At 41.7% G+C, this 26,996-nt stretch overlaps 1 protein-coding gene across 6 annotated transcripts in view; it reads right to left on the bottom strand.

Moving 5' to 3' along the window:
• scrib (scribble planar cell polarity protein) overlaps positions 1-24,708 on the bottom strand; it is a 76,947-nt gene extending 52,239 nt beyond the window's left edge. For 2 of the 6 annotated variants that reach the window (XM_046852181.1, XM_046852184.1), the window contains exon 1: positions 23,596-24,705. In XM_046852181.1, coding sequence (XP_046708137.1) covers positions 23,596-23,754 — 159 coding nt within the window. In that variant the 5' untranslated portion in view covers positions 23,755-24,705. Of the gene's footprint in view, positions 1-23,595 lie in introns of all 6 variants that reach the window. The other 4 variants (XM_046852180.1, XM_046852182.1, XM_046852183.1 and 1 more) reach the window with 4 other exon arrangements.
• Between the last annotated feature and the right edge of the window lie 2,288 nt (positions 24,709-26,996).

Below are 26,996 nucleotides of genomic sequence, written 5' to 3'. Positions count from 1 at the left end.
CAACTTTTCCAGCCATCTCCGTTTTTTTATACAATGTCTTTAGATGTGGCAGCATACGTTTTTCCCTTCACTTGAACTCGGAGACGCAGATCTGTTCCAGCACGACAATGCCAGCTCCGTGAAGATATGAGCCTTAAACCTACTGAACACCTTTGGGACGTATTGGAAATCTGCACCCTACAGTGCCTGACTTTACTAACACCATTTTATTTTATTAACTAATGTATTGCCTCTTGATTTTCACACACCACAATACAACAGGGATAAACATCCCAGTGAAAAACACCAGCATTATTTCTATCTGTATGTGAACCTGTTGCATATACATCTATACGTGCCAAGATGTTATTACAGTTAAAGTGGTCCCATGTGGACAAGGCTTATGTTAACATGGGACTTATACACACAAACACACACACACACACACACACACGCACGAGCACTGCGACAATTTCAGAGTAAATATTTAAACTCGGTGAGCCAAACAAAATCGGGCGCTGAAATCCTCCATTATTTTCGAGAAGACAAATAAAGTCACCTAATAAGTGAACTTTCGGCTCTGAATCGGTTTTGTCGATCACATACCTTTGGCTCGGAATAATACATTCCTATATTATGTTATGTATCTGCATCTGCATGGTTGCTTGTGTCTGAAGCTTTATGCAAAACGTACTTCTAATGTAGCCACAGAAATCTCTACCGTTGCTGCTGATCTTTCCTGGAAACTTGCAGATGAACCTGAGAAGCACGCGCATTATCTGCGTGTGAGCTGCGCTTACAAAGTGGTTCGACATGTGATACTCGTGTGTCACTCGCGGCATTTCACGCACAAATATTTGCTTTACGCTTACATCCTGTTAACTGGAAAATGAAGCATACAAATGATCAAGGGGTCACAGATAAACAGAAAAACGTATCACAGTAAAACAGAGAAATACAATAGAAAAGAGGTTAAAATGAAGGACTAAAGGTCGCATTGGCCTCGAGTTGAGCTGCCATCAAATGAGGCGTAAATATATAGTACAAGAGGCCCGGGTTTGGACCGTCCCCACCCATTCGCTTTCTTGATTAACAACATTGTTTTTCTCACAGTGTGCACAGTGTTTACGTAATACACATGTTGACGGTGATGTAGATGCTCACTGCTGTGCTGTTTATAGCAACTATATCGGGTTCTTGGGCCAATAAGTGCATTGTGTACCATGATAAGACATCACACTTTCACAAGCTGCCCGCTATATTTGTGAAAAAAGTTTGTGGTCACATGACCATCTCCTCCATTGAGCACCTCATCTCAGATTTAGCTCCTATTTGCTGCAATATCAACCACTACGTTGAGTAAAGGGACCTTAGAGCTCTGGGCAGATCACAGAAGCTAGTCCACTCCAACCTTGATAAACCATGGTCACCTCCATGGACCAATGCACAGGGACATTGTCATGCCGGAACCGCATTCGGATCCTTCGTCCCACAAATGCTACAGCATACAAAGAAATCCTTATATAAACGTGTGCTTCCAAATGGCAGAAATCGTTTGGAAAAGAACCAGAAATGGAAGTGATGGTCAGATATCCACCAACCATATCAGTCTATTTAACATAAAAACACTCCATATAGAAACAGAGTGAGAGATCGGCTCGAACGAGTCTGCAAAACAGGATGTCGTGCGATTTGCATGCAAACAGGAGCAATTTGGAACACAGCCTACGGTTCATGTTTGATGACACAAATAGTTATGCACTTGAATTGTAAACATAACACAAATTTCAAAAAGAAAAAAAAAAAGATTTTCATATTTCTCCTATTGTTCTGATATTTAGCCTAAAAACCAAGTGTAGTAAAATAAGTGTAGCTCTTCTCATATCAACATCTCTTAAGATTGAGTATAAGGAAAATTACAGTGGGATTGTCTTTTTTTTTCCATTACATTGAATATAAAAAAGAAAAAACTTGTACACGGATTATGTAAATATTTGTAATGCGGCCAAATGAAAATTTGTGGCAGGGGTTTCAACCAAATGACATGAAACCGTGCACTGAAAGAATAGAATAGAGAGTCTACCATACTGATTTAATACCACTTTACACACTGACCAGTCATCACATTAGGACATTAGAACATTATGAGCGGTAAAGAGAAGAACACTGATTATCTCTTCATCATGGCACCTTTTAGTGGGTAAGATATATTTGGCAGCAAGTAAACATCTTGTCCTCAAAGTTGATGTGTTAAAAGCAGAAAAAATGGGGGAGTGTAAGGTCTCGACACAAGTGCCAAATCTGTGATGTCTAGACGACTGGATCAGGGCATCTCCCAAACCACAGCTCTGGTGGGGTGTTTTGGTCTGCGGTGCTCAGTATCTATCAAAAGCGGTCCAAGGAAGGAACAGCTGTGAATCGGAGACATGGTCATGGTCATGATCCAACAGACGAGCTCCTGTAGGTCAAATCGCTAAAGAAGTTAATGCTGTTAATGCTCGATGGGTCAGAACTGTTTTGGCAGAAAAAGGGGGCCCAACACAAGATCAGGCAGGTGGCTGATCGGTGTATACGATCGAATGATTGCCAGAGAGGGTCCGAAAAATCTCTGAAGTATGAAGAAAAAAAGTTACTGTTTGTGAGGACATTAACAGCATACATAGAATGTCCATCGTCGTTTAGACTCAACTGAGCAAAACACAAACACAATTCCACTGTACACATTTGGTCACTAACTGTTAAGAAGCCTCTGACAAAGGGCAGATTTGATACGGTGCTGCATTTTACTATGCTAAATGTTGAGAAGGCTCTGCCCTCAGAACACTGTTTTGTCGTACTTTGCATGGCTTATTGATCAGAGAACTTTAATGCTGTGAACTCTGTGCTTTCGCCGCTTTAATGAGCCATCGATAGCCTGTGCAGGAGATTTACTAGCTTACAATTTGCAATGATCATAATGAACTACGGTTTCAAACATAAAACGAGAGTGAGTGGTTAGGAACTTGAACACCTCAGCAGAAGCATGCGATTATACGTGTGTTAGCATGGGTTAGCAGGGACACAAAAGCTGTGCACTCTCGCATACATGCTCACAAATGTGCTTCGGAAAGATGAGTCACACCAACACACATGGGAATTGGCTTTCAGGCTGTCTAAACGCTACCACCAAAGCTCACGCTGAGGAGCTGATTGGCGCTCACCGTGCTGGTTTGCATTCCAAACCAGAAACAAATGAGACACGATATCGTTGCGTCATATACAGAGGTTACATTCCAGCGTATCTGCTCTGGCCAGGTATAAAGACGTCGCTGAGCCGAAAAAAGCCCTGACGATTGATTCTTTAATTGTCTTGGGTAGAAGTGGTCTCGGTATAAATATCTTTCTTTAAAAAGGAAACATTTGTTTCGCAAATATCCTATTTTTCCCCCCATTAGTGCAGAACTTAAAAACATGATTTATTTATTTTTTTAAAGGAAAAATACTTTTTACAAACTTTCTGTAAAAACTGTTGGTATAAAAGAAGTATTATTCCTGATCAGTCGTGTTTATATTTAAAAAATAAATAAAAATAAAACCCCCCTGCAGTGTGCTCTCATTCTTCCTCAAAATCGCAACGCAAATAAATACCACAGGCTTCCTGGTGAGTGCTGTGCGCATCTGTTTGTCCAGAAATCTTAGTCCACAACACGAGTTCTGACTGGAGAACTGTGAGGTACAGAAGCGAAAATAACTGCTGCAGGTCAGTTATGACCCATGGCACGACTGTTGGAAACCTCCGCTCTAGGACAGTAAACACAAATAAAATAGCACACTGCGATGCACAAATCAGTCACGGGGACTATTAAACTTAAGAGGACTTCAAGTGTTTCAAGAGCCATATACATACAAACATACATACACACACGATAAGAACCTCGATTCGATTTTGTTATAAACTAGTTACACTTATAAACAGCTGTAGTTTATTCCTCCTCATCTCTATTGAGCCATACATGCTCCTGAAGTATCAGTTTATCTTTCCCATTCTTCTTTCAAGACCTGCCAGATCCATCCAAACACCCTATTCCTGGATGAAGTTTTCGTCAACTGGAGACCACCCAGTGAAGCAGAGGATGGTTCCACATGAACAAGATCCATGAGGTTGTATTGACATAAAAACCATGAAGCTGCTGTCAAGACAAATGGGTGTTTTTTTATTCTAATAGCTTAGGAAACATGTTACCAGAACGTGTGTTAAGAGCCTGTAAGATAACACTATTAATAGTTACTTCTACAATTATTAGTGGTATCTTACAAGTAAAAAATTGGGCAAGACCAAGTAGAACATGTTTCTGTGCAAGCAGGTTTCATGGGCTATGCCAGAGAAAGCTTTTGTACAATGTCTCACCAGTTCACCTCCTCCCTTGATAATGTAAAAGGTGCGGTTTAGGCTGTGAAGTGCAATTTAAGGTCATCTGATAAACGCTCAGAAGTATGACTCAGAATGAATCTACATAGTGCCAGGGCACTAACTGATTGCTACTAGAGAGGTTAAACCTGGCGCATGTTTCTACCGAGACTCGGAAAGCCAACCACTGTACCTGTTCAAGCTCTGCACTATTCCCTATTTGCCCTCTTCTGCATACATACGCCTATAGACACTTATGATGGCTAATGTGATTCTGACTGACAGGAAGCATGCTTCTCTTCCCACAGACAGAATATCCGATTAAACTCTGCTAGACTTCTAAAGTCTAGATGTACCTTCTAGACCATTTTGCTTTCGATTTAATCCGTCACCTGTCTGACTGCTGTGCACCAAAAGTGGGATATGAACTCTTCATAGCCAGTTTAGCTGCTATTACAGAATTGCACTAAGGCATATGCTTAGTCAGCAGTGTCCAGAATATATATTTGCATAGATAATAATAAATCGGATTCGGTGCTTTCTATCTTGATTTTAATTTGCATGCTTTATGCACAAAACTATATGTATGATGTGGATGATATATGAGAGTCTTGGTCTTGGCTGGTTTTGTCAAAAATCTCCAAACCAAAATCGTATCTTTGACTTTCCTAATGACCGTCTGTGACCCTTGGCTCATACTAAAGGAGTCTGTGGCTTTGCCAAAATCAGAAGGATAAAGAGAGCAGATCTCACGGCACTGCGTAACCCCGTGCTCAGACGTCAATCAGCAAGGAGATAAGAACAAAGCAGCATTGTGAGTGAGAGAAGGTCTCATGGATCATGTGCCTGCCCCTTCCCAGAGGACACACAGCTCCAAAACTGGCACTGACCAAAACCATGAGCACTCAGATTCTAAAGTAAGAAACAACGTGCTTCACAAGGGGGAAAAAGAACTAATACCTGACCAGCAGATGGAACGTTGATATATAAATAAAATTAAATCTCTCTTTTTGACTACAACTAGTCACTGTGATGTTATTAGGAACAAGCTTCCTGTAATCCTGACAGGTTCTGGCGGTTTCATGTGCTTATCCGCGGTGCTGGAGGCGACCGAGTGGCCACACCCATCAAATGAAAAACTCATGCAAAATAAGGTACAAGTTGCACCGAACGTGTCGATATCTTCGATCAAATCTCCAAGCGGTTCTCGGAACAGGACTCACACCATTGCAGGTTAAAAAAAAAAAAAAAACACCACCACCACAGCAGCTCTTAAACAAACAGCCTTACTTCAAACCAAATCAGTTCAATCTGCTCATAATCCAAAAGCGCAAACACACTGTTTAATGCTGTATTAAATATAGGTCTTGATTTTCCCATCACACAAATACACAGACGCTACCTGATGCACGACCCAATCAGGGCAAAAACTCAGCTTTCAGGAAGAAGTACTTTCAGCGGGACAAAAATCTGATTTGTGCTCATTGAGCCACAGAGGTGTTAGTAAAGTCAGCGTACGATTCATCCGGGATGTTTTTTTCAGAGATTAGAGCTCTATTGAATGTCACACAAGACCTTCCCTCCCCGACCAAAGTGAAGGGAAAATTAAACGCTCCCACATCCACTTTATACAATTTTGCGCCTCAAAATGTGTGGCAGCAGTTTAAGGGAGAACCACATATAGCTGGAAAAGTCAGCTGTCCCGATACTTTTGTCTATACACTATTTATGCACATCTATACACATTATCTGATATGTGTGTGTGAGTGTGTGAGTGTGTGTGTGTGTGTGTGTGTGTGTGTGTGTGTGTGTGTGTGTGTGTGTGTGTGCGTTAAAGGAACTGAAATCTACGTTAAATATATCAACTATTTGCACTGGGAGACTTGTAATAGTAGATTCACTGAACAGAACACAAACAAAATAACTATATGCTAAAAAAAAACAACAAAAGCAAAATTGTATATGCACATGTTGGTGGTGCATCAAGCAACATTCTTTCCAATGCAACATAGCAGTGTGATGCTTACTTCTAATAATCTGCTCCTCCTATATTTTATTTTACAGATCCGAGAGACCTAGACGACTTGGTTTTATTGCCTTATAACCCTGTATCTCATGCACATACAAGTAAACGGAAACTAAAATCTGGATTGCGTGTCCTGTGCCTTTTCCCCTTCGGTGATCGGGCTTTTCTGCCTCATGTTTTTTATTCGTGTTTGCTCTGTTCGGTGCTGAGAAAGCAGAAAAGTGTAACTCTTAGGTGTGCGCTCCCTGTATAGCAAGGGATCGAAAAATCGTAAAACTGTACTCATTAGCACCTCATCCTGTATTCCAGAGGGGTTCACCTCTCACCTCCTGCACTATGGCCCTGCAGTAGCACGCAAGTCAGCTGTTTGTATATATTTAAAAAGTTGTCACATCAACATAGCACAGAGGAGATACAAATACACTCGACTGTGCCCTCTAAAAAATAATAATCTTTCCTCTCTAATCTGCATTATACAAAAAAATTATAAAAAAATAAACCAAAAAAAAAAAAAAAAACACGAGATATTCACCAATCACCGACTTTATGGCCACCAGTCAGGCTTGTTTTGGTCCCCCTTTTTCTGCCCATGTCGCCAGTTCACTGTTATTCCATTCTGGGACCATTTTTGATGGATACTGAACACTGCAGAGATACAGATACAGAGCTGCAGTTTTGGAGATGCTCTGACCCAATGACGTCAAAATGCCCTTATGCTCAAATGAATTTTTTCTGCTTCTAACACGTCAACTTTGAGGACAACATGTTCACTTGCTGCCTAATTTATCCACCCACTAACAGGTGCCATGATGAAGATAATCAGTGCTATTCAATCTCCGCTCACACACAGCCGGTCACTAACTAATACAAATTGTTTACCTTTAAGCTAACCTGTGATAAAGTCCTGCTTAGCGCTGTGTACGCCTCTCCGCATCACCTACCCCTGCGTTCAGCAGAGCGAAAATGTGCATTCCACCTCTCACGCCTGCCCCTTGAGAAAAGATTTTTGCCCGCTCACATATACGACCCTTAAAAACACGTGACAGAAATCTTTAATGAAGACTGAGCAGAGAAGCGCATGTCTGGAGCGTTTCCAGCTGTGTGAGTCTGAAATCAAGTTAAAAATATCCTCTATTGTACTATAGCCTGAATACTTTTTTCCTTCATGCATATCAAGCTACTGGATAAATAGCACGACAAAGCAAAAAGCAAGTTATGGAAATATATATATATAAAAAAAAAAAACGTTCAAAGTATGTGACTGATGTAGCATCCAATTCCTACTGAAATGAAATATAAACATATACAAAATTCCCCAAAGTGCAATTTATGGGTCATGAAAAATGTGATGCAGGACATAACATGGACAAAAGTTTGTGGACACTTGGCCATCAGATTTGTAGGCGTTATTTGAACGTCCCGTTTCACATTTATTCCCTATTTGCTGTTATAATAGCCTCCACTCTTCTGGGAAGATTTTCCACTAGATTTTGTGGTTTGGGCTCCATCAGACACAAGGGTGTTTTCAAGTATTGATGTGGGGTGAGGAGGCCCTGGGGTGCAGTCAGCATTCAAATGAAGGCTACATTTCATGTTACCGCATCCCAAGAAATCGGATATAACTGTGTGCCTCCAACTTTGTGCTGAAACTTTGCGGAAGAACCCCATATGCCTGGAAAAGTCAGGTGTCCTGATACTTCTGTCCATATTGGTGTATGTAATTGTTTTAGCTTTAAATCTGAGGCGAGGCAAGTTGTGATTCTTGGGCTAGAGTTTGTTTAAAAACCTGTGCAGCATGTGTGATTGTACAGTTGAGCCTGAAACTGAAAGATACTTGAACAATGAAAACTGAGATCCACCGCAAATCACAGACATGTTAAAACACAATCAAAATAATGTGTCTGGAATGAAAATGGTACAGCCAGGTCAGGCTTCTGCAGATTCCACTCATGCCTGTCTTTCCTTAAGTCATAACCTTCCATCTCCCAATAAATACACTCGGCATTCACTCACACACACGCCTCCTGACAACGTGTGTGAAAATGTTTCAGGGTTGACCTTTCACCTAAAAGGAATGTCGAGTGGAATCTCAGGGCTGTTGATTCTGCATTCATGTGGTGCATAAGCAGGAAAGGAGAGAATGTGGAAATATGGAGGAGAGACTGGAACGTTGTTTTCAGATTTAAGACTCGATACAGAAGGGAGACTCCCGGGTTCGGGTTGCTCCAGTTTCGTCTTCGGGGACGGATTGCTTTCCACAGAGATCCGTTTCACTACTACAACATTCTGTCTGGAGGAAATGCTTTGGTGTTCTGCTTAGACTCAAACGCAACCGTGGATTACAAATATTACGCTCCCATTATCCTAGTGTAATGTCGAATATGAAATTGTCTCCCTCTCTCTTTTACTTCACCCTGGAGATATGAAGCTAACTAAAGGAATGTTCGTGCTGAATTGTAATGAGGTCCGCAGCCTCGCATGACATCCTTTTTCAATATTTCTGCAGCTCACTTGTTCTAAAGAAACTCGCAGTTCTCGGGTTAAAATTATGCCTGCCGAGAAATGTTTGGCTGAAAGCATGCTTGGGGGTGGGGGGGGGGCAAGTGCTTCCTGTTTGAAAGCGGAGGCACCTCATATAACAGAGCGTAAATCTCTGTTTCGCAACACCTTGTGACTGGACACGTTTAAATCCAACAGTCAATCCTGATGTTTATGTCGATTATTGACTAACTGACAACAAAAATGATACACAGTCACAATTTTACATCGTTGTTTTTACGAGACTTGTTTTGTAACACACCAACAGATGGCAGTCACATGGAGCACCGACCTTCAAATGCCAAAAAGACATCGTACTGTGTACAGGTGCTATTCTGGCTGGGTGCTTTACCGCGTCTGCGATTTCATCTTGGACGGAAAGTTAGAACAAAGGTGCAGATCCAGCTTGCCGTCTTGACACCGCTGCGGAGATCCAGCGCAAATCAAGCTTCGAAAAAGCCTTCTGGGACATATTTCCGGAACGCTGGGAACCCTGTATTGCTGTGTAAAATAGATAACTAAAGTTCTTTCTTGTAAACAGAGCTAGTTAACACTTTTTGATACCACCTAGTATACATATATAGTAAATAAGTGCAAGTGTATATTACTTGTCTTTCATTACCTCCCTTGTCTTCATTAAGCCTTTTATAAAGCCCCTCCCCCCATATTTACAGATGCATTACATATTTTACTGAAAAGGTATAATGACTATAACCATTAATACACTACTCAGACAAAAGTTTGCGGACACCTGACCATAAAATTTGAGTGCTTTTAGAAGATTTATTCCCGATTTCCTGTATAATAACCTTCATTCTCCCGGGAAGATGTTACTCTAGGATTTCTACTACAGGAAAACAAAAACAAAATCCAATTACTGACTCAGACCCGATGTTCTGATAATTCGGTACATATAAACATATTCATTTGGTAAACTGGTAGCCCGGGGACAGAAAAGATAAAACCATGTTTATGTAAAGGTCTACTGCATCTTTGCTGTGCCGTGATGGTACGAGGCACTGAGCGTTGCGACTCTCCACAACAGAAATGCCACATTCCTCGGCTCGCTCTATTATTCTGGTTTCCTGCTTGCCGCGGCGCTCCCAGCACACAGGAATCAACAAGACAAACACACGCATCAACATGTGTCGGTGCGGCCTGAGCTCCGGCATCATGTAAATGCCTCGATAAAAAGGACGCATTCCTCTGTACTGTCAAGATCGAACAAAAACAGACAAAAAAAAAAAGGGGGGGGGGGGGGGTTCAGCGCACGGCGCAAAATAAAGCAGCGCCAGACATTACACACCCCCACAGCTCTAGTTTATGCTAATGGAACTGCATTAGCTGGCAATGCACACAAAGTAAAATACATAGTGATTTTTTTTTTTTTTTTTTAAGAGGACAGAACATAATGTGCCAGTCAAAAGAAAATCTTTACAACACTTTTTTTAAGCAGCAAGCGATCGAATGGAGAAAGGAGTTCTTTAATGCGTGCAGCGCAGCCAAAAAATAACAAATGGTCCAAGAAAGAAGTGAATCAATAAAATGTTCAATATATGACTAATACTATTATTAAATAAAAAAATAAAAAAATCCCCCAAATTATTTTACATTCCAACTTTTATAACTAATAATCACAGTTAACTCATCGTTACTACATACAGTATGAGCCCTAAAGTATTAGGACAGCCGTATGTGGTTCTTCACAAAAACTAATTTGAAGGCATACACTTCTAAGGGATGTCTTTGGATGCTGGCAGCATTCAGTCTCCCTTCAATGGACTAGGAGACTCGAAATCTTTCTAGCATCACATATCCCTGTGCACGAAGTGAACTCCATGAGGATGTGGTTTACATGGGTTGGAGTAGAAGATCTTGAGTGGCATTCTATAGAGCTCTGACCCTGAACACCTGTGAGATGAATTGGAACACTCCGAAATCTAGTGGAACATCTTCCCAGAACTGTGAAGGTTATTATAACAAGAAATAAAACTAAATGTGGAATTGGATGTTCAAAAAACACATGGCTAGGTGTCCACAAAAATTTTTCCATATAGTGTGTGTGTTTAATATTCTCGGATTATAGTAACAAAAGGCTCAGCATGAAGCGGGAAAATCCAGCTGCAACAAGAGAACCTGCAAAAATGCTTACTGGGGTTGAGATGGACATAGGGGCGGGGCTTCCATAGGGGTGGGGCTTTTACCAGCTACTACCTGTGAAAGACCTGATAATCTGATCCGATTAACGCAACACGGTCACACAAAGCAGTTCTTAATAAGGCTGTTTACATGCATAAACTGAGGTTGAAACACTGCAGAGTGCGTTAAAGATGTGTTGGGGCAGATGCCCTGGAGGTGGCATTTCTAAGTGAGAGGGAGGAAACAGAATTACTATGTTTACAGGGCATATGAGCCATCGCCGGTCAGAAAGAACACCATAACCTTCAGGTGTCATTTCAAAACAGTGGGCGAAAACAGTGGTTGGTCTTCAAATACACAAGTGAGCGTGTGAAGGGCAGTCACGTGACCTCGGGTTACATCAAAGACACATGCAACAGCATCGCTGATGCACTTCCTGTTTGGGTGTATTTCGAGACCAAACGCAATCGTTTTTGCTCAATAACTCTACCGATTTGGGGTTATTTATATTTACAGGGCAAAGGTTCGCTACACCTTGCAGCATTCAATTTTCCCTTTATGTGAACCAGAACCTGTTCAAGCATGGCAATGCCCCTGTGCACAAAGTGAGCTCCATGAGGATGTGGGTTGCTATAGATTATCCTGAGTGGCCTTCTAAAGAGATCGGACATCAATCCTACTGAACTGAAATGATGACTGCACCCAAGGCCTTCTCACCTCACCTACGTCAGTACCTGATACTTTGCCTTGATACTAACGCCCCTTGTGGCTGAACGAACACGCATCTCCAAACGCACACTCCAAAATCTAGTGGAACCATCGTCCTGGAAGAGTTGAAGTTGTTTCTAACAGCACATAGCTACTACATGTGGAATGGCATGCTCTAAAAGCACATTGTTTATATAGTATATGTGTAGAATAATAGCTGATGAACAAAATATTTTGTTTACAGTAATAAAAAGCAAGACAAAGCAGGAAAATCAAGCTGTAACTATAGGATCTGCACAAAATGCTTACTGAGCTGAGAGTGACATGGAGTCAGGTTAAGACTGAAAAGTGCAAACCACTCTGTTTTAATTAAACGTTATCAGAACAACAAATGGGGACTAAACGTGGACTGAAATGTTTAAAAAGCAAACACAATTTCCACAAAATGGTATCCATATAGTTTTTAATGGCCGAGCAGGCAGCAGATGCATGGTTTCCTCCGTACGGACTTCACTTGCATCATGAAGCCTGGGAAACAAAGATCTACAGGGATCTGCTACAGCACAGCCTATAATTTGAGGAGTTATGCGTGTCACAAAGCAGGACGTGCGCATTCTATAGAGAATCTAATCGCTACTAAGAGAATATAGACTCTGTAAAAACAATGGACAAACCATGGCAGGTTCTTACGAATATGAAAATACGAATATCATTAAAACAGAGCTACGGCTGCTTCTCAGATACACAAGTCGACAAACCTTTGAGTCAACAACGTGCAAGTATAATCCTGAACTTTTTTGGAAAGCTGACCCCTGGTACCTTTCTAGAGGCGATGGGAAAGTGAACTTGCTTTGTTGCATCGAACATTCTGCTTCTAGCTTAGATTAGAGGAGGAAAAATAAATGAATAAATCAACAGTTCAACCAAATGAATCGAACAAAATGCGCAGAATAAACTTTTGTCTAATTTGGTTAAATAAGCTCATGCATAACAATGACTGCTTTATGTGTTTCCAAAGGTACAGGACAGAGAGTATTGATTGATGTAAGAAACGGCACAGGGCATGCAATGCTGTTGAAGGAAAATAATACTTTCCAGATTGGATTGTTTTCCTACAACACCACAGCAACAGTAAATAATGCCATAGCAATTTCTTAATGAACAACACACTATACTACTTTATGACAATTTATAGTTATAGTTAACGTTGTAGTATACTGCATTAGAAGATTTAGTTCATTATCCAGGTGGGATCCGCCTATAATAAATACTTTATATATCATATGGACTTGAAATACATTCCTTTTTTCTGTCTTAACAGTTTTTATGAGGAACATCGTTTCGAAATCGATGGCACAGTTTTCGAGCATTTTAATTGGCTACAAAACAGTTCAAAAAACTGAATGGCGGACACGCACTCGCAGCAAAAAGAAGCATCAAGAGTGACACGGGCCTGAGCGTCAATCCGGCCAGCCTGAGTTTGAATGATTCACTATGCCAAACAAAGAGTAGCAGTTAATGTAAACGGTTAGGCTGCTTTCGGGGAGTGTTTTCGACTCGAGAAGCCTGTCTATGAAAGATCTCAAACACAAGGAAGGAAATGTTTCCAGACTGCATTAAAAGCCGCTCCTTTTATTTTAATTTCGGCGGTCACCTTCTGCAGCAGAAGTGCTCACACAGGATTCCAACAAAGGCAGAAGAAAGCAGGTGATTAACAATCTGCTGTACATGATGACTGTCTTTGGGAAACATTTTTTCGTAACTGTATGGGCTGTTGATGTACACGCTGTAATGTAACCCACTGTAAAGGGTTCACATGTTTTCATGCCGCCTTTATTTACAGCTGATCTGCCCAACAACCTGGTATTCAAGTGAAATTCTTGGGTGTTGTGTTGCTTCCGAAAACAGGCATGTTCCTCTTTCTTTGAACACACACACACACACACACACACACACACACACACACTCACACACACTCTCACACACACTCTCACACACACTCTCACACACACACTCACACACACACTCACACACACTCACACACACACACACACACACACACACACTCACACACACACTCACACACACACTCACACACTCACACACACACACAGTCTGATCTGCAGCTAACAGCAGCTGACACTCCAGTTCTTCTGTGTAAAGCTACTAAACCACAGTGAAAAAGCACCCGATCTGAAAAGGGTGCTAATCCTCCCCTGGAATCGGACTACGGCGGGAAGGTGGGGGCAGGATGTGGGAGGCAGCTGGTCATCTGCTCACACAAAAGGTGGCACTGCAATGTGTTTCCAGCCAGTTAATTAGATTCTCTAGCCTCTTACATCACAATCAGCGCTGCACCACTGTTGAACTCTGCAGCTGAGACAATGAGTGCGGATAAATTAGAACATGCCCAGTGTGCGGAAAGCTGAAACTTCACCACGACCTGATGTTGACGGATTACAAAATATCACAGAAATATCACAGATTCAATGCAAATGATCTAAGAAATGAAATAGGCAGCTGAGACTTAAGGGTCTTGCTAGAAATAGTCCTGGATTCGATATCACATCAATAAATGGGTCACACCCACCCTTGATGCTTCATAGCAATATATTATTTAACTGCTCCTCATGCTGCACCACTCCAAGCAAAACACTAGATGCTCTTTTTCAGATACATGAGTTTACAGAAGCACAAGATTGTCTAATGTCCCTTTGATTGACAGGTAAAACACAGTACCGTAATCCCTCCCACATAAATATCCAAAAGCCAGTTGTTCTTTTGGTTAATGTTCACAGGAGGTCTATAGCATCATCCAATGTCACCAAAGATTGTTTGATAAAAAATAAAATAAAAATTAAATATATACAACATCCGGATGTCAACATTTTTCTACGAATTGTTTAGCATTTCCAATCATAGCATTGATTTCGTTTGACCTCAATTATAAAGTGTAATTTAAATTATAAACAGACCTGTACTTTTAGAAAAATCCGTAAAAAGAAACATCCTCCATCTGATCGATATTTTAGACAAAACATCATCATTCCAAAGAAGGCCTTTTTCAGTAAAACGGTCTAATACCTTTATACGTTTACATTGTATTTTCACTACTCGGTTTAAATTAGGAGAGCAATATTCCATATGTTTCACATTTTCCCTCTTCGACAAATCACCAAGATAATACATTACACCTGACAGGCATGTATTAAAATATACTGATGAAATGAAACACAAACACTATGTGAACAGATTATAACAATGTTCACTCCACCTTTTGTCTTGTGCCATGCTTATATAGGACAAGGAAGAAAAGAAGGAAAAAAAAAAGGTATAAACCCAAAATTGAAGAAAAAAAACAAGAATGATCTAAGTGTGTGTCATTCCAGTCTGGGCCAGAAGAAAAGAGGGAGCAAATGGGGGTACTGCAGAGCACACAATGGCAGCTGTGATTTATGGGCACTGCTGGGTCAGGTCTACAAGCTATAGGTGGGGGAAGCCCTCCCACAGGCTACTCACACTCCTTCAAAGAGAAGAGCAGATTCTCCCACACACACACACACACACACACACACACACACACACACACACACACACACACACACACACACACACACACACACACACACACACACACACACACACACACACACACACACACACACACCCCTAACCAAAATGACCGAAATGCCCAAGCAAATTATTATACACATATAAGCTGCAGCAAATATCAGACATTCAGGATATAGTCCTTGTACAGGCCATAACAAAAAAAACTTGCCATGATCCCCGGATGGGAAATTTGCATTTCGATCAACAAGATGAGCACAAATATACAGAAGAGGGCTGATAGTTTTATCAGTGTCATGGGCCATTCTGGGATGCAGCATGATGAGCAGTTTGAAAAAAAAAAAAGAAGAAGCATGTGATAGATTTCACCTTTCAGTGGTTCACAGCTCTTATGACAGGAATGAAGTGCTGGTGATTCACTTTCTGTTATGAAAGGTATTACAGTTAGGGTTGCGCAATTCCAGGAATTTGCAAGACTGGAACCTTTCCATGGGAATTAATGGGAAAACAAGGAAATTAACTGGGAATTAATGGAAATGAAATGGAAATCGCAGGTTAGCCTATAGCAGGGAACTTAAATGTAGTCGAAGAAAAAAACTTGCAGGATGATCAGATTTAATGCAATTTGTGTTTAAATTCTACCCTCCACATTCATCAATCACATGCACACTTATTGCAGGGCTTTAGAAGCCACACCCCCAACATACACTGTGCATTCTTCCATAACGTACAGATCGTTTTTCTTTTAAATCCTGCATGCAAAATGTCAATACATGTCCATCTAGGCGAGTATTCACACAAATGACATAAGAATTACACACATTCATGATTAAAACTTCCTTGTTCTGTGTGTAAGCTATTGTGCAACACAATTATAATAAATAAATCAGTCAAAAAACCGGTTTGCACATGTGCATTATGTCTAAACTAAATGTTTAACATTTATGTTTGCATACGATATAGTTTTCATGTATTTTTCCCAAATTTCTAAATAATTCCAATGAATTCCTGGTAAGTTTGGAAGATTTCCAAAAATTACCCAGATTAAGTTCCCATGGAAAGATTCTGGAAGTGTACCAGCTCTTTGCAACCCTAATTACAGTATAATACAAATGTAGATGATAAAGTCTGTACTTGATGCAAATTGTGCATGATCATATGGCAATATCATTATACTGTTTTATTGCCCAGTCACCGTATCTCCACCACTTTTTACAGCATCTAAACAAACAATAAAACAACTGAAATCACAACAGGGCTACATTTTATTAATGTATCCATCAAGTTTGCTTTTCCACTTCATTTTGGGACAGTATTTAAAATAAAAGCTCGCTTCTTAATCAACCTTCTGAGCCGTGCAATGTCAGTCATTTAATTCTGGTCTGATTCAGTGCTTCACGGTATCTTAAAATATTAAGATAAATAAAGTTTAAATATGCAGTATGGACACACTGCATGCACTTTTGGCTTGGGACACGACTCCCAAGTTGGCTACTTCCAAAAACTTATCAACACATGGCACAATCACAGACCATTTTTGTCACATATACATTACAGCACAGTGAAATTCTTTCTTCTAATATCCCAGCTTGCTCGAAAGCGGGGGTCTGAGCACAGAATCAGCCATGATACAACCATGATACAGCGCCCCAAAGCGGCAGCTTGGCAATATCGGGCTTGAAGCCCCGACCTTCCAATCAGTACACCAGCAGCTTAACCACCATAGCTACCACTCCCCCTATATTAGCTACCACCATAGCTACCATTCCCCTATATTAGCTACCACCATCGCTATTACTCCCCCTTTATTAGCTACCATTCCCCTATATTAGCTACCACCATAGCTACCACGCCCCCTATATTAGCTACCATTCCCCTATATTAGCTACCACCATCGCTACCATTTCCCTATATTAGCTACCACCATAGCAAAACCTTAATCTAGTTCAATATGTTCATCCATCAGGACACATCTGGCTAATAAAATAAAAATAGCGGGTCACCTATGCATGTTTGTTTGCAATAAATATAATTTATAATACATTATGCATCACTGTAGGACCTGAAACCAAATGCTCTTCATGCTCATAGTTGATGTATCGGAGAATGTACTGAAGCAGTATTACAGCAACCCTGCACTCGACACTTAAAACAAAAAAAACACAGACAGGTAGGATACAGCACGTGGTGCATTGTTCACAGGACTGGGAGTGTAATGATGACTGTAGAGCCCTCAAGTGGAGACGTCTGAAGGAAATGTGTCTCGCATGCTTGCAGGGTGCGTGTGTGTGTGAGGTCTGAAGCATGTTTTCACAGACAAATGAAGCCTTAATCTGGGTTTAGGTTGTGGGACAAAGATGGGATGTTGCTATGCGGGGGGGATGGGTCACAGTCCTAAGCGCATGCTGTTTGATGCTGTGTGTGGATAATGTTTTCAACGTCTCGATTTTTTGCACTTTCACCTGCTCCGACATACCTACAGCGCCGTGCACAGACGCTGTGATCTCAGGAGAAATATAGTGCCATCAAAACAAGCCAAAATGATTTCAGTTTTTTGCAGTATTAAAGTGAGTCTGATGGAAAGTCTGATTAAGAAGCAGCAAACTGGCATTTTTATTTAAAACATTATACTGCAGAAGCTCCGCGGCTGCAGTAATCAAAATAACGCCGCGCCTATCAAACACTTAACGCACAATAAGCATAAGTAGCCAATATTTCAGCATATGACATGATTGCTAGATGCATATTAAATGTAAGGCTCCTCTTTCTTCCCTTATCGCTGTGGCCTATTTTAGATTTACGCATTTTACGCATCATGTGGTCTAGCTTTTTCAAACAAGCCACCTGAATATGTGCACCTGATATCTATTACAACAAAGGGTTATGAAGAACGGAGTACGAGAAACGATTGTATTCTTTATGAGCAAAAGTATTGGGACACCAGAGTCTTCCAAACATCTGTTTTTTTTTTTAATGTTAGAGGCAAAGTATGTCTTTGGCGGCACTCAGAACCTCTACACCAGGCAGATGAAAGTTCCTCATGCTTTCGCTCGACGTTTTAGGGTTTCCGATTGGGTGCGCCGCATCGTTTTAGCTCAAAGAGCCTGCTATGTAACCTGTTGAAAGATCTGGTCTGACCATCAAAGCTTGAGAGCTTTAAAAAAAAAAAAAAAAGCCTTAGGTTAGCTGCAAGAACCTCCCTTTTCCTTAAATGTGCGCATGGAGAAGAGAAACGGGGCGGTTTACTTACAGTATGTGCGAGTGATAGCATGTAAATGATTAACATGAGCTGGCTTGCTTTTACTAAAGCTTTTCACTGGTGATGAAAGGCTGTGGAAGTGCAGGGGTTCAGGAACTAAAGCTTTCAGGCTCTCAGGAGCGTCCACTGTGCATAGCCGGGGAGGTTTCGCTCTGACAAAAAAACAAACAAAAAAAAAAGGACATCCGAAGAGATAGCACAAATTAAGGATTGCATAAAGAGCAGAAAGCAGAAAGAGCTGGAGGTTTGTGGTGATTGAAGGGGATAATTTATAATGGGGGGAGCCTGAACATTGACATTGGGGCAGTAATAAATGTCTCTTGTTTCAATGGTTAAAAAAAGAACACTTAAAATGGCTATGATGGACATCAATTAAAATACATTTTCACATGTTTAATTTCTGCCAGCATGCCGGTGTTTTATTTACCATTTCCACTTCCTTTACCATGCAGGAAATTTAGACGAAAAAAACCCCTGCACTCTCATGTTGTATGATCGCTCCTTCAATTGAATAAATACGGGTCTCTGCAAATGATTAGCAACATTTAAACACGCCCGTCCCGATTAACGCTGTTCTGCAAAATCCCGAACAGGGTGTGACGAGAACCGAAATGTGAACCTGCGCCACATTTCTGTGCGATCTCCTTTCAAGGGCGAATCTGTCGCTAAAATAAACACCGTCCAGCGTGAGCAAACCCATTACACAACTCCTCTGCTAGGAGGATATGCGGTCACTTCGGTGGTTATACATAGCATGAGGAAATAAAGACAATAAAGCCACGCTCGAATGTGAGCTCGAAGCTGAAGCGCGATCGTTTGTTTCGGTCAGGCGGGTATTAAAATATGTCACATACTCGCGCACCAGGCGTTAGTACGTTTTACCTCGGACGAGCATTTGTGATACATGGGTGTTGTTCACTTATAAACAAAACTGGTAATGAGCACGATTAAGCCAATAAAAAGGTCAGGAGTTTCGATGTTTGCCCTTGAGCAAGAAACCATAACCTTCAACCACTGAGCTGCATAAATAAGTTACTCTGGACATGGAGGTCTACCAAATGCTATAAATGTAAATTGAGTCTCGTAACACCTGCTTGATAAACATAAGCCTCTGTGTAGGTGTCGCTGAGCACCGGGGTGAACATCATTAAACCCAGCATGAACAACTAAACCTCCATCTGTTCATGCTGACCAACCAGCCAGCCTCATCCGCATCTTGCACTTACACGCATGCACACACACCAATTAATTGAAGCTCAGTACTAGTTAGACGTCTTGAGGTTAATTGCTTTGCTGTAGTTAATACATAAACTAGACATACTGCTTTAGACACTTGATCACCTCTGGTGCTTTAGGTGCTCGTGCCTGTTAGTCAGCGTTAAGCTTCTTAACGCAGGACTGGAGCTTTACACACACACACACACACACACACACACACACACACACACACACACACACACACACACACACACGTGACTAAGATTTCTGCATTACGAGAGGTGTTCGGGTATAAAAAAATCTAAAGCGTGTCAGTATGTAGCCGGCCGTGATTAAAGCTTAACTGAGGAAGTGTGCATTGTAGCTCAAGCAGCTTACGCCCAATCTTACACCACATCGCAGGGCCACGACACACACTGCGAATCACCATATGGCACGCTCTGGACACAAGAGGCACAAGCTTCTTCTCCATGCAGCATGACCGTTTACTGATGCCAATAAGCTACGCAGATAGAACATATCTTGCATATCTGTAATTTTTCACTGTGAGATGTTTAATGAGGCCTTCCAGCATTGCCTACAAACTGGCCACTGTTAAACCGATCGTGGATTATACACTATATGGACAAAAGTATTGGGACGTCCAGTTTTTCCCAGCCGTATGTGCTATTGCAATGTTGAAGGCACACAATTGTATTAAAAGTTTTTCGATGCAGTAGAATGAAATTTTCCCGCTCACATGAACTAGGAGACCCAAACCTGTTCCAGCATGACGATGCTCTTGTGCACAAAGTCATGCACAAACTCCATGAAGATGTGCTTTGCGTGGGTTGGAGTGGAGGATCTTCTGCTATAAGAGCTCCGACCTCGACGCTGACTGCACCCAAGGCCTTTTCACCTCTTGACATTACTGCGTCTGAATGAGCACAAATCTCCACAAGCACACTCCGACATCTAGCAGAACATCCTTCCAGCAAAATGTTGAAGGCGATGCTCAAAAAGCGCATACCATACAGACTTCTGAGGCAGTGCTAGTGTGAAGTATAACAGTATAACAGGCGGCACATGGCTGAACTACACTCCCACTCGGACAACTCGCCTGTCAACAAATATGGTGGCAGGTTACACAAAGACAGAAGAGTAAATGAGACCCGGGGGTGAATTTGAAAAGGAAGGTAAAACGTTGGCTCATAATATCATCGTTCCATAGAAAGGTAACAACGTGTCCGTCGTGTGAATACGGGTCCGATGGAAGCCTGAAATACGGTTAATGACAGTTCAGCGTCGGAAAAAAAATCTCCAAACGAGGCTGATTTTTTTTTCCACGTTTAACTCCAAAGAGCTGGAGAGAACAAATCGCTAACTGAACCCAGGCAAAAGGCGATTGTGTGTTCGGGCTTGGGTTTTATATTCAGTTAATTAACTATTAAAAGGTATCCTACTCTGTGCACAATTTAGTACACACACACACACACATACACTTTGCTTGGACTGCAAATCTAGCACTGCTCCTGAATCCTACCTCCTGAACAACATGGAAGTGTGAGATTCCTGATCTAACCAAATACTACAAATTAAATAAGTGTGTTTGAACGGCATCCGCCTCCAGACCAATGGCACAGGGGAAAAAAAGGGAAAAAGCACCACCTCAACTGTGAAACTTGGGACAGTGTTCAGCAACCAACATCAAATCAACAGGGCTGCGTGTGAACAAACAAACAGAGCAGCGCTTTTTTTACCTGTAATGTTTACAATCTCAAACAATGAAAGCTTCCCAAGATAAAAACACAGAGCAGTTCGAGGCCGCGACTAATAAAAGACGGACACGGATTGTCCGCGTGTGAACCGTACTCAAAAATGACATACGGTGACCGTGCACCATCAATGTATCACTCCGGCTTAGTGAACAACACTTTACTACAGGCTGAGCAGCATCAATATGTCAGACGTCTACACGCACACACGGCTTCGGACAGCCTGCAGGGGTCACTTAGCACTTTCTTGAGGCTACGGTGTTCACGAGTCACCCCTCCTACGCTTCTTTCCAACCTCAGATCGCACCAACGCGCACGCAGGCACGCTGAACCCTTTGGTGCGCTTGGTATGGAAGCCACTACAGTGAAGTTGCAACACAATCTCTCTCTCCTACACGTTCACACCCACACACTCCTACAAATGAGTGTGTTTTTTTTGTTTTTCAAAAAGGGCTCTTAAGAGGAGTACGTTACACGGCTCTAAACACATTTCCGTAGTAGACAAACCCCGGCCATGAGATTAACGAGTTCTTCCCCTCGTTCCACTGTCTGTTGGATGTCTAGTCAGTCTGTCTGTTGGCGTCTAAAAGACAGATCTAAACTATTGATCCTCGGTCCGTCTCCAACCCATGTGTTAACTGAAAAGCTATAATTCAGAGGCGATTTCGCAGTTTTAAAGCTGAAAATCCACATACAGCGGCTACTCTGTTCTCCTCCGAAGCAACGATTACCATAAGTAGAGACGTCTCTTTGATTGGCCTGAATTTGTTTTTCCTTGTTTTTGTTTTCATACAAAATGTGGACCCCACACCATTTTACTGAATTTCACCACTGGGAAGCTCAAATAACTGTGTGTAATGTCCAGGGGCAGATCGAATCAAACCTTGGCTCGATTCCACAGGCACCAAAAGTGAAACCGGTCCGGTCCGAAACTGTGGTTATGTTCTGAAATCTCATGCGGTCTGATTGCAGTCAGAGTGTGATTTCACCCTGAATTGACACGGAAGCATCGTGCGCTTTATATCGTTTTGGTGTAGGCGCAAGTTGCTAAACTTAACCCACGAGTTGCAGACTGACCCATGGGACTGAAGAGACGTGGCGCTTTCGGGAGATGATGTAACCATCTACTACTGTATTATGAGATGTGTAAAACAAAACAAAACAAACCAGCAAACAAACCAAAAGGCAACTCACTTCTGACACGTGCGCCGATTTGGACTTTTTTCGGCGGAAATGTGACCGCACAGTTCGACTCAATTACAATTTATTTGTATAGCGTTTTTAACAACGGACTCTGTCACACAGCAGCTTTACGGAGATTAATAGTTTATAAAAGAATGCACAAGTGTGCTCCTTATAGTTGTATGAGGGGGCATCAAAAGGTTTCGAGACCAATGGTGCTATTCTGTCCACCAGTGTTACCACGTCTGCGATTTCATCGTGGACAGCAAGTAAGAACAAACCTGAAATTCTGCGTGAAACTCGGCACAGTAACGTTTGACGTATGGCGACGCTGCGAGTGGCACGTACGCTTTGAGAGCGGAAGAACACCACTTGGAGATGACGAGAGATCAGGAAAATTTTCGCAACCATTAGACAACTGGTGCAAGATGATCGTCGGAGGCCACGTGACATGATCTCACAGATCTCGCCAGTTTTGGCTCCTGCGGACTTCGCACTCTTTCACAAAGCAGGTGCTTGACACTCTTCGAAAAGAAGACGCCCAGGATGTGTCTCAGAAGTGGCTGGAACGCTGGGTAAATAAACGTAAACAGAGCAGGTCTCGAAACTTTTGGACACCATCTCACAAGTCCCTAAGGAGCCAGTGGCGACTGTGGAAAGGAAAACATTTCCAAGATGGCATGATGAAGAAAACTTCAAACCAAAGCCGGATTAAAAAAGGAACCGGTCATCAACTGGGTGCGCATTTTGTCTTGCATGTAGTGTTCAGGGACAACAGGTGTCTAAAAAGAAGTTCATTCATGAGTCTCATCAGTGATGGTCATGACTCTCTTACCTTGGGCAGTTCTCGGAGCTGGTTGGCATCCAGCAGGAGCTCCTCCAGGCTGCGGGTGTAGCGGTAGATCTCATCAGGCACGTTATGGAGAGAGCAGTGCCGCTTATCCACCGACTCAATGTGGCGGTTACACCGCCAGAGCGGGATGCACTTGAGCATGGTGGGCCTCCAGGGGGGGAGGAGAGGGAAAGAAGGAAAACTCAGAGCCTCCGCATTAGAGCCGGGCTGAGGTGCGGGTGAGGGTGCGGGGGGATAAATCTCTCAAGACGTCGCTGTTGTGGAAATCCTTGGCTTTCACTTCCAGACCTTCTAAACACAAAAATCCAACCCGGAAAAAAAAGTCTTCCTTGTTTCTAAAACCTTATCTATCCATCTGGTTTTCGTTTTACTCACATCTATTATAACAAATCCCCCCCTTTCCAAAAACAAAACAGTACCTAATAAACTGGAGCTCTGCTCACCACTCATTAAACGCCCCTATTCTATCGAGAAATGCTTATTTTATTCTAGACACAGCGACAAATTATATATATTTTCTCGTTTAAAATCCTTGTTTGGGTTTTATTATTATTGTTGTTGTTTCTCCGTGTAGGTGAAGTAGCTGCCGTCGCTCGTGCAGTTGTTGTTGTGAGGCTAGTCTATCAGGCTAGTTCGACTGCTAGCCATGGATTTTAAATTTTTAAAAATAACGAATAAAAAACTAACGTTCGGGTTTTAGATAGTAATAAAACGAACACTTTAATGTTTTTTAAAACCCAAAAGATAATAAAAAAAAACGAAGGGTTAAAATATTGCGAGCAGGAGAAACAGCGCGGTCCGCGGCCGCTCTCTCCGTCTCAGCCGCACGGCAACGCTCCAGAGCCTCCGCCGGCTTTTGTGCTCCTCCGCCGCGGCCACAACGACCCGAGTCCCCGACGCGTCCGCGAGTCAGCCGCTACGTCCTTACTCATACGGCTACCAAAATTTCAGCCTTCAGGTCCGGCTCCTGCGCCAGGGAGTTTCCACGCTCTGACGGTACTGAGTCAGCCCGAGCTCCGCGTTCTCACCATGTCCGCTCCCCCTCCAACTACGTCTTCATCGTTCGGACTACAACGAGTCGACTCCGTCCATGGCGCATTCTTTCCCCACCCGCATTCTGACAAACCCCGCCTTCCGTTCTTACTCGGTACCTAATCAGAGTGAAAGATTTCAACCAGTTCTAACAATCACAGCAAAGAATACGGAGCTGTACGGAAAACGTGTGGGAAAAGAAAAACCTCTCCAGCCCTCCCCCTCCCTGACGCGTTGTTCGCTGTAGTCGTTGAACTCCTGCCAATTCGGATGAAATTGTGAGGACCCTGCCGATTCTGATCAGCGGTTTCGCAACGTAGAGCGTTATTCGCAATGTTGCACGTTTCGCAATACAATATAAGCTATTAAATACTACATTATTGTAATATTATATTATTGACGTGATGTAAAGTTTAATCAGTGATTAGCGGTGAAATGAACTGAAGAATGTGCTGTTCCTAAAATCAAGACACTGTAGGTTTATTAATGTCGAAAGGTTTTTGTCTAATTAAATATTAGTGTGCACAATTAATACAATAAAAATAGTTTCTGGCTGGTGAAAAGTTTATTTCATTGTCAAGTTTCATTAAAAAAAAATGAATATCCTTATTGCCTAAGCAAGAAATGTCCATGGATAGTTTGAAGGGTGACTGTAGGCTGTAGGGATTTGGGATTTGAGAAGAGTATCAGGAGGATCAGTCACTGGGATGAGAGGTCTGGGATGCAGTGTTTTCCCACTGATGCTCTGTGGGCTTGAAGTCAAATCCTAGCAAACTGTGTGTCCATGGATTTCTGATTTGACATGTTTGGGCCTCTTGGTTCGATGACATGCAAAGACATGTTTGTAACAACATTTTCAAAAAGTCATGTATAGGTGACATGCTCAGATAAACACTGACAAAACTTTTGGCTTTATAGTCTATACGTCAATGTAAATCCAACACTTCATCTGGAACATCTCTCACGTTTTCACTCTTTTCTGGAGTATACGACAAAGCCCCATCTCAGCGCTTGAATTGAGGGGGGGATCCAGGACTCCACATAAGGCATTAGGGACCCCCTAAGTAAACAATAGATTAGGGACCCCCTAAGTAAACAATAGATTTAAGGGGGGTCCCCAAGATTATTTTAGTATAAAATATATGAATTACACAAGTGGGGACCCGTAATAAGAAATTCGAGCACTGGTAAAGGTGTAATTGTTGAAATAAATGTTTTTAGAGATTTTTATTAGCAGATTTTAAGAGTAGAAAATGTAATTGGATGAAAAAAAGGGTAAAAAGAAAACACATCTGACGTATTTGCATTGGACTTGGTTTCTTTGAATTTTGGTCGCTTACAGACGCTACTCCATTTAGTAATTTAGGAAAGTGCGCCTCCTACTGTTTCTCTACAATATTTCAGCTTATTATAAGCAATGGTATGTACAATGATCATGTACATAAGAGCCTATTCTAAGGATGATGAATTGGCCTACTATCAGCCTGGTTGATCAGACAGAGATGGCCTTGCAAAGTGGCATCACAGCACTTCATTGTGACTTCTGTTTTCTGAGATCAGTGAGGTAACCTACATCATTTCTACATACATTTATGTAAGCGTTATTACTGTACGTGTGCCGAGTTTTTTCTTTTCTTTTTTTCTCACAGTGCTGATTTTTCATCGGTTCCTTACCCAGTAAGGAACCAATACCCAGTAAGTTGGTTCCTTACCCAGTATCAGCATATTAGCCATTAGGAAGGAAATTTAAAACCTATTTCGCAACATTAAAAACACACAAATACCTTTTTGTTTTTTAAGCCAAGTATCACTATTCTTGCATTTCCCTATATCTGAAAAAGAAACAAAAATTACATCTTTGGTACAATAAAAAAAAAAAGAGATTAACACCAATAACAGAAAGCTGATTGGCTGCTGCATGTTTGTCTCATTTGTAGACATAATACAGCAAATTATATCTGATCTCGTGGAAAAACCAAAAACACCACCATGGAAACTAACAAACTGAAAAATAAATATTCTGAAGGGCTGCGGGAGCATTTCAATGAGCATTCAAGGAAACTTACATGGACATCGGAAAATTAGGAGCTGTTTAAAACTAAGATGTAGAACAGCGAATTGAAGACTTTTTAAGGCCTAAAATTCAGATTATTTTTTACTTTATTTACTTTAAGACCCCACAGAAACCCTGTGTAGCGTTAACCTTCTAAAAATCTCCCATGTCTAATATCACTTCTATTCGCTTTAGCTATCCATTCTTGTTAACACCACAATCATTACCCTTAACAAGCACTTGATTCACAAACAATAAGGACGGCATGTTTGAAGAATTTATTGTTTGGTAAATTCAG

This window comes from Silurus meridionalis, chromosome 6, assembly GCF_014805685.1.
Source record: "Silurus meridionalis isolate SWU-2019-XX chromosome 6, ASM1480568v1, whole genome shotgun sequence".
NCBI lineage: Eukaryota > Metazoa > Chordata > Actinopteri > Siluriformes > Siluridae > Silurus > Silurus meridionalis.
Note: the sequence above shows the minus strand (reverse complement) of the source record. Positions and strands in the feature narration are given on the sequence as shown.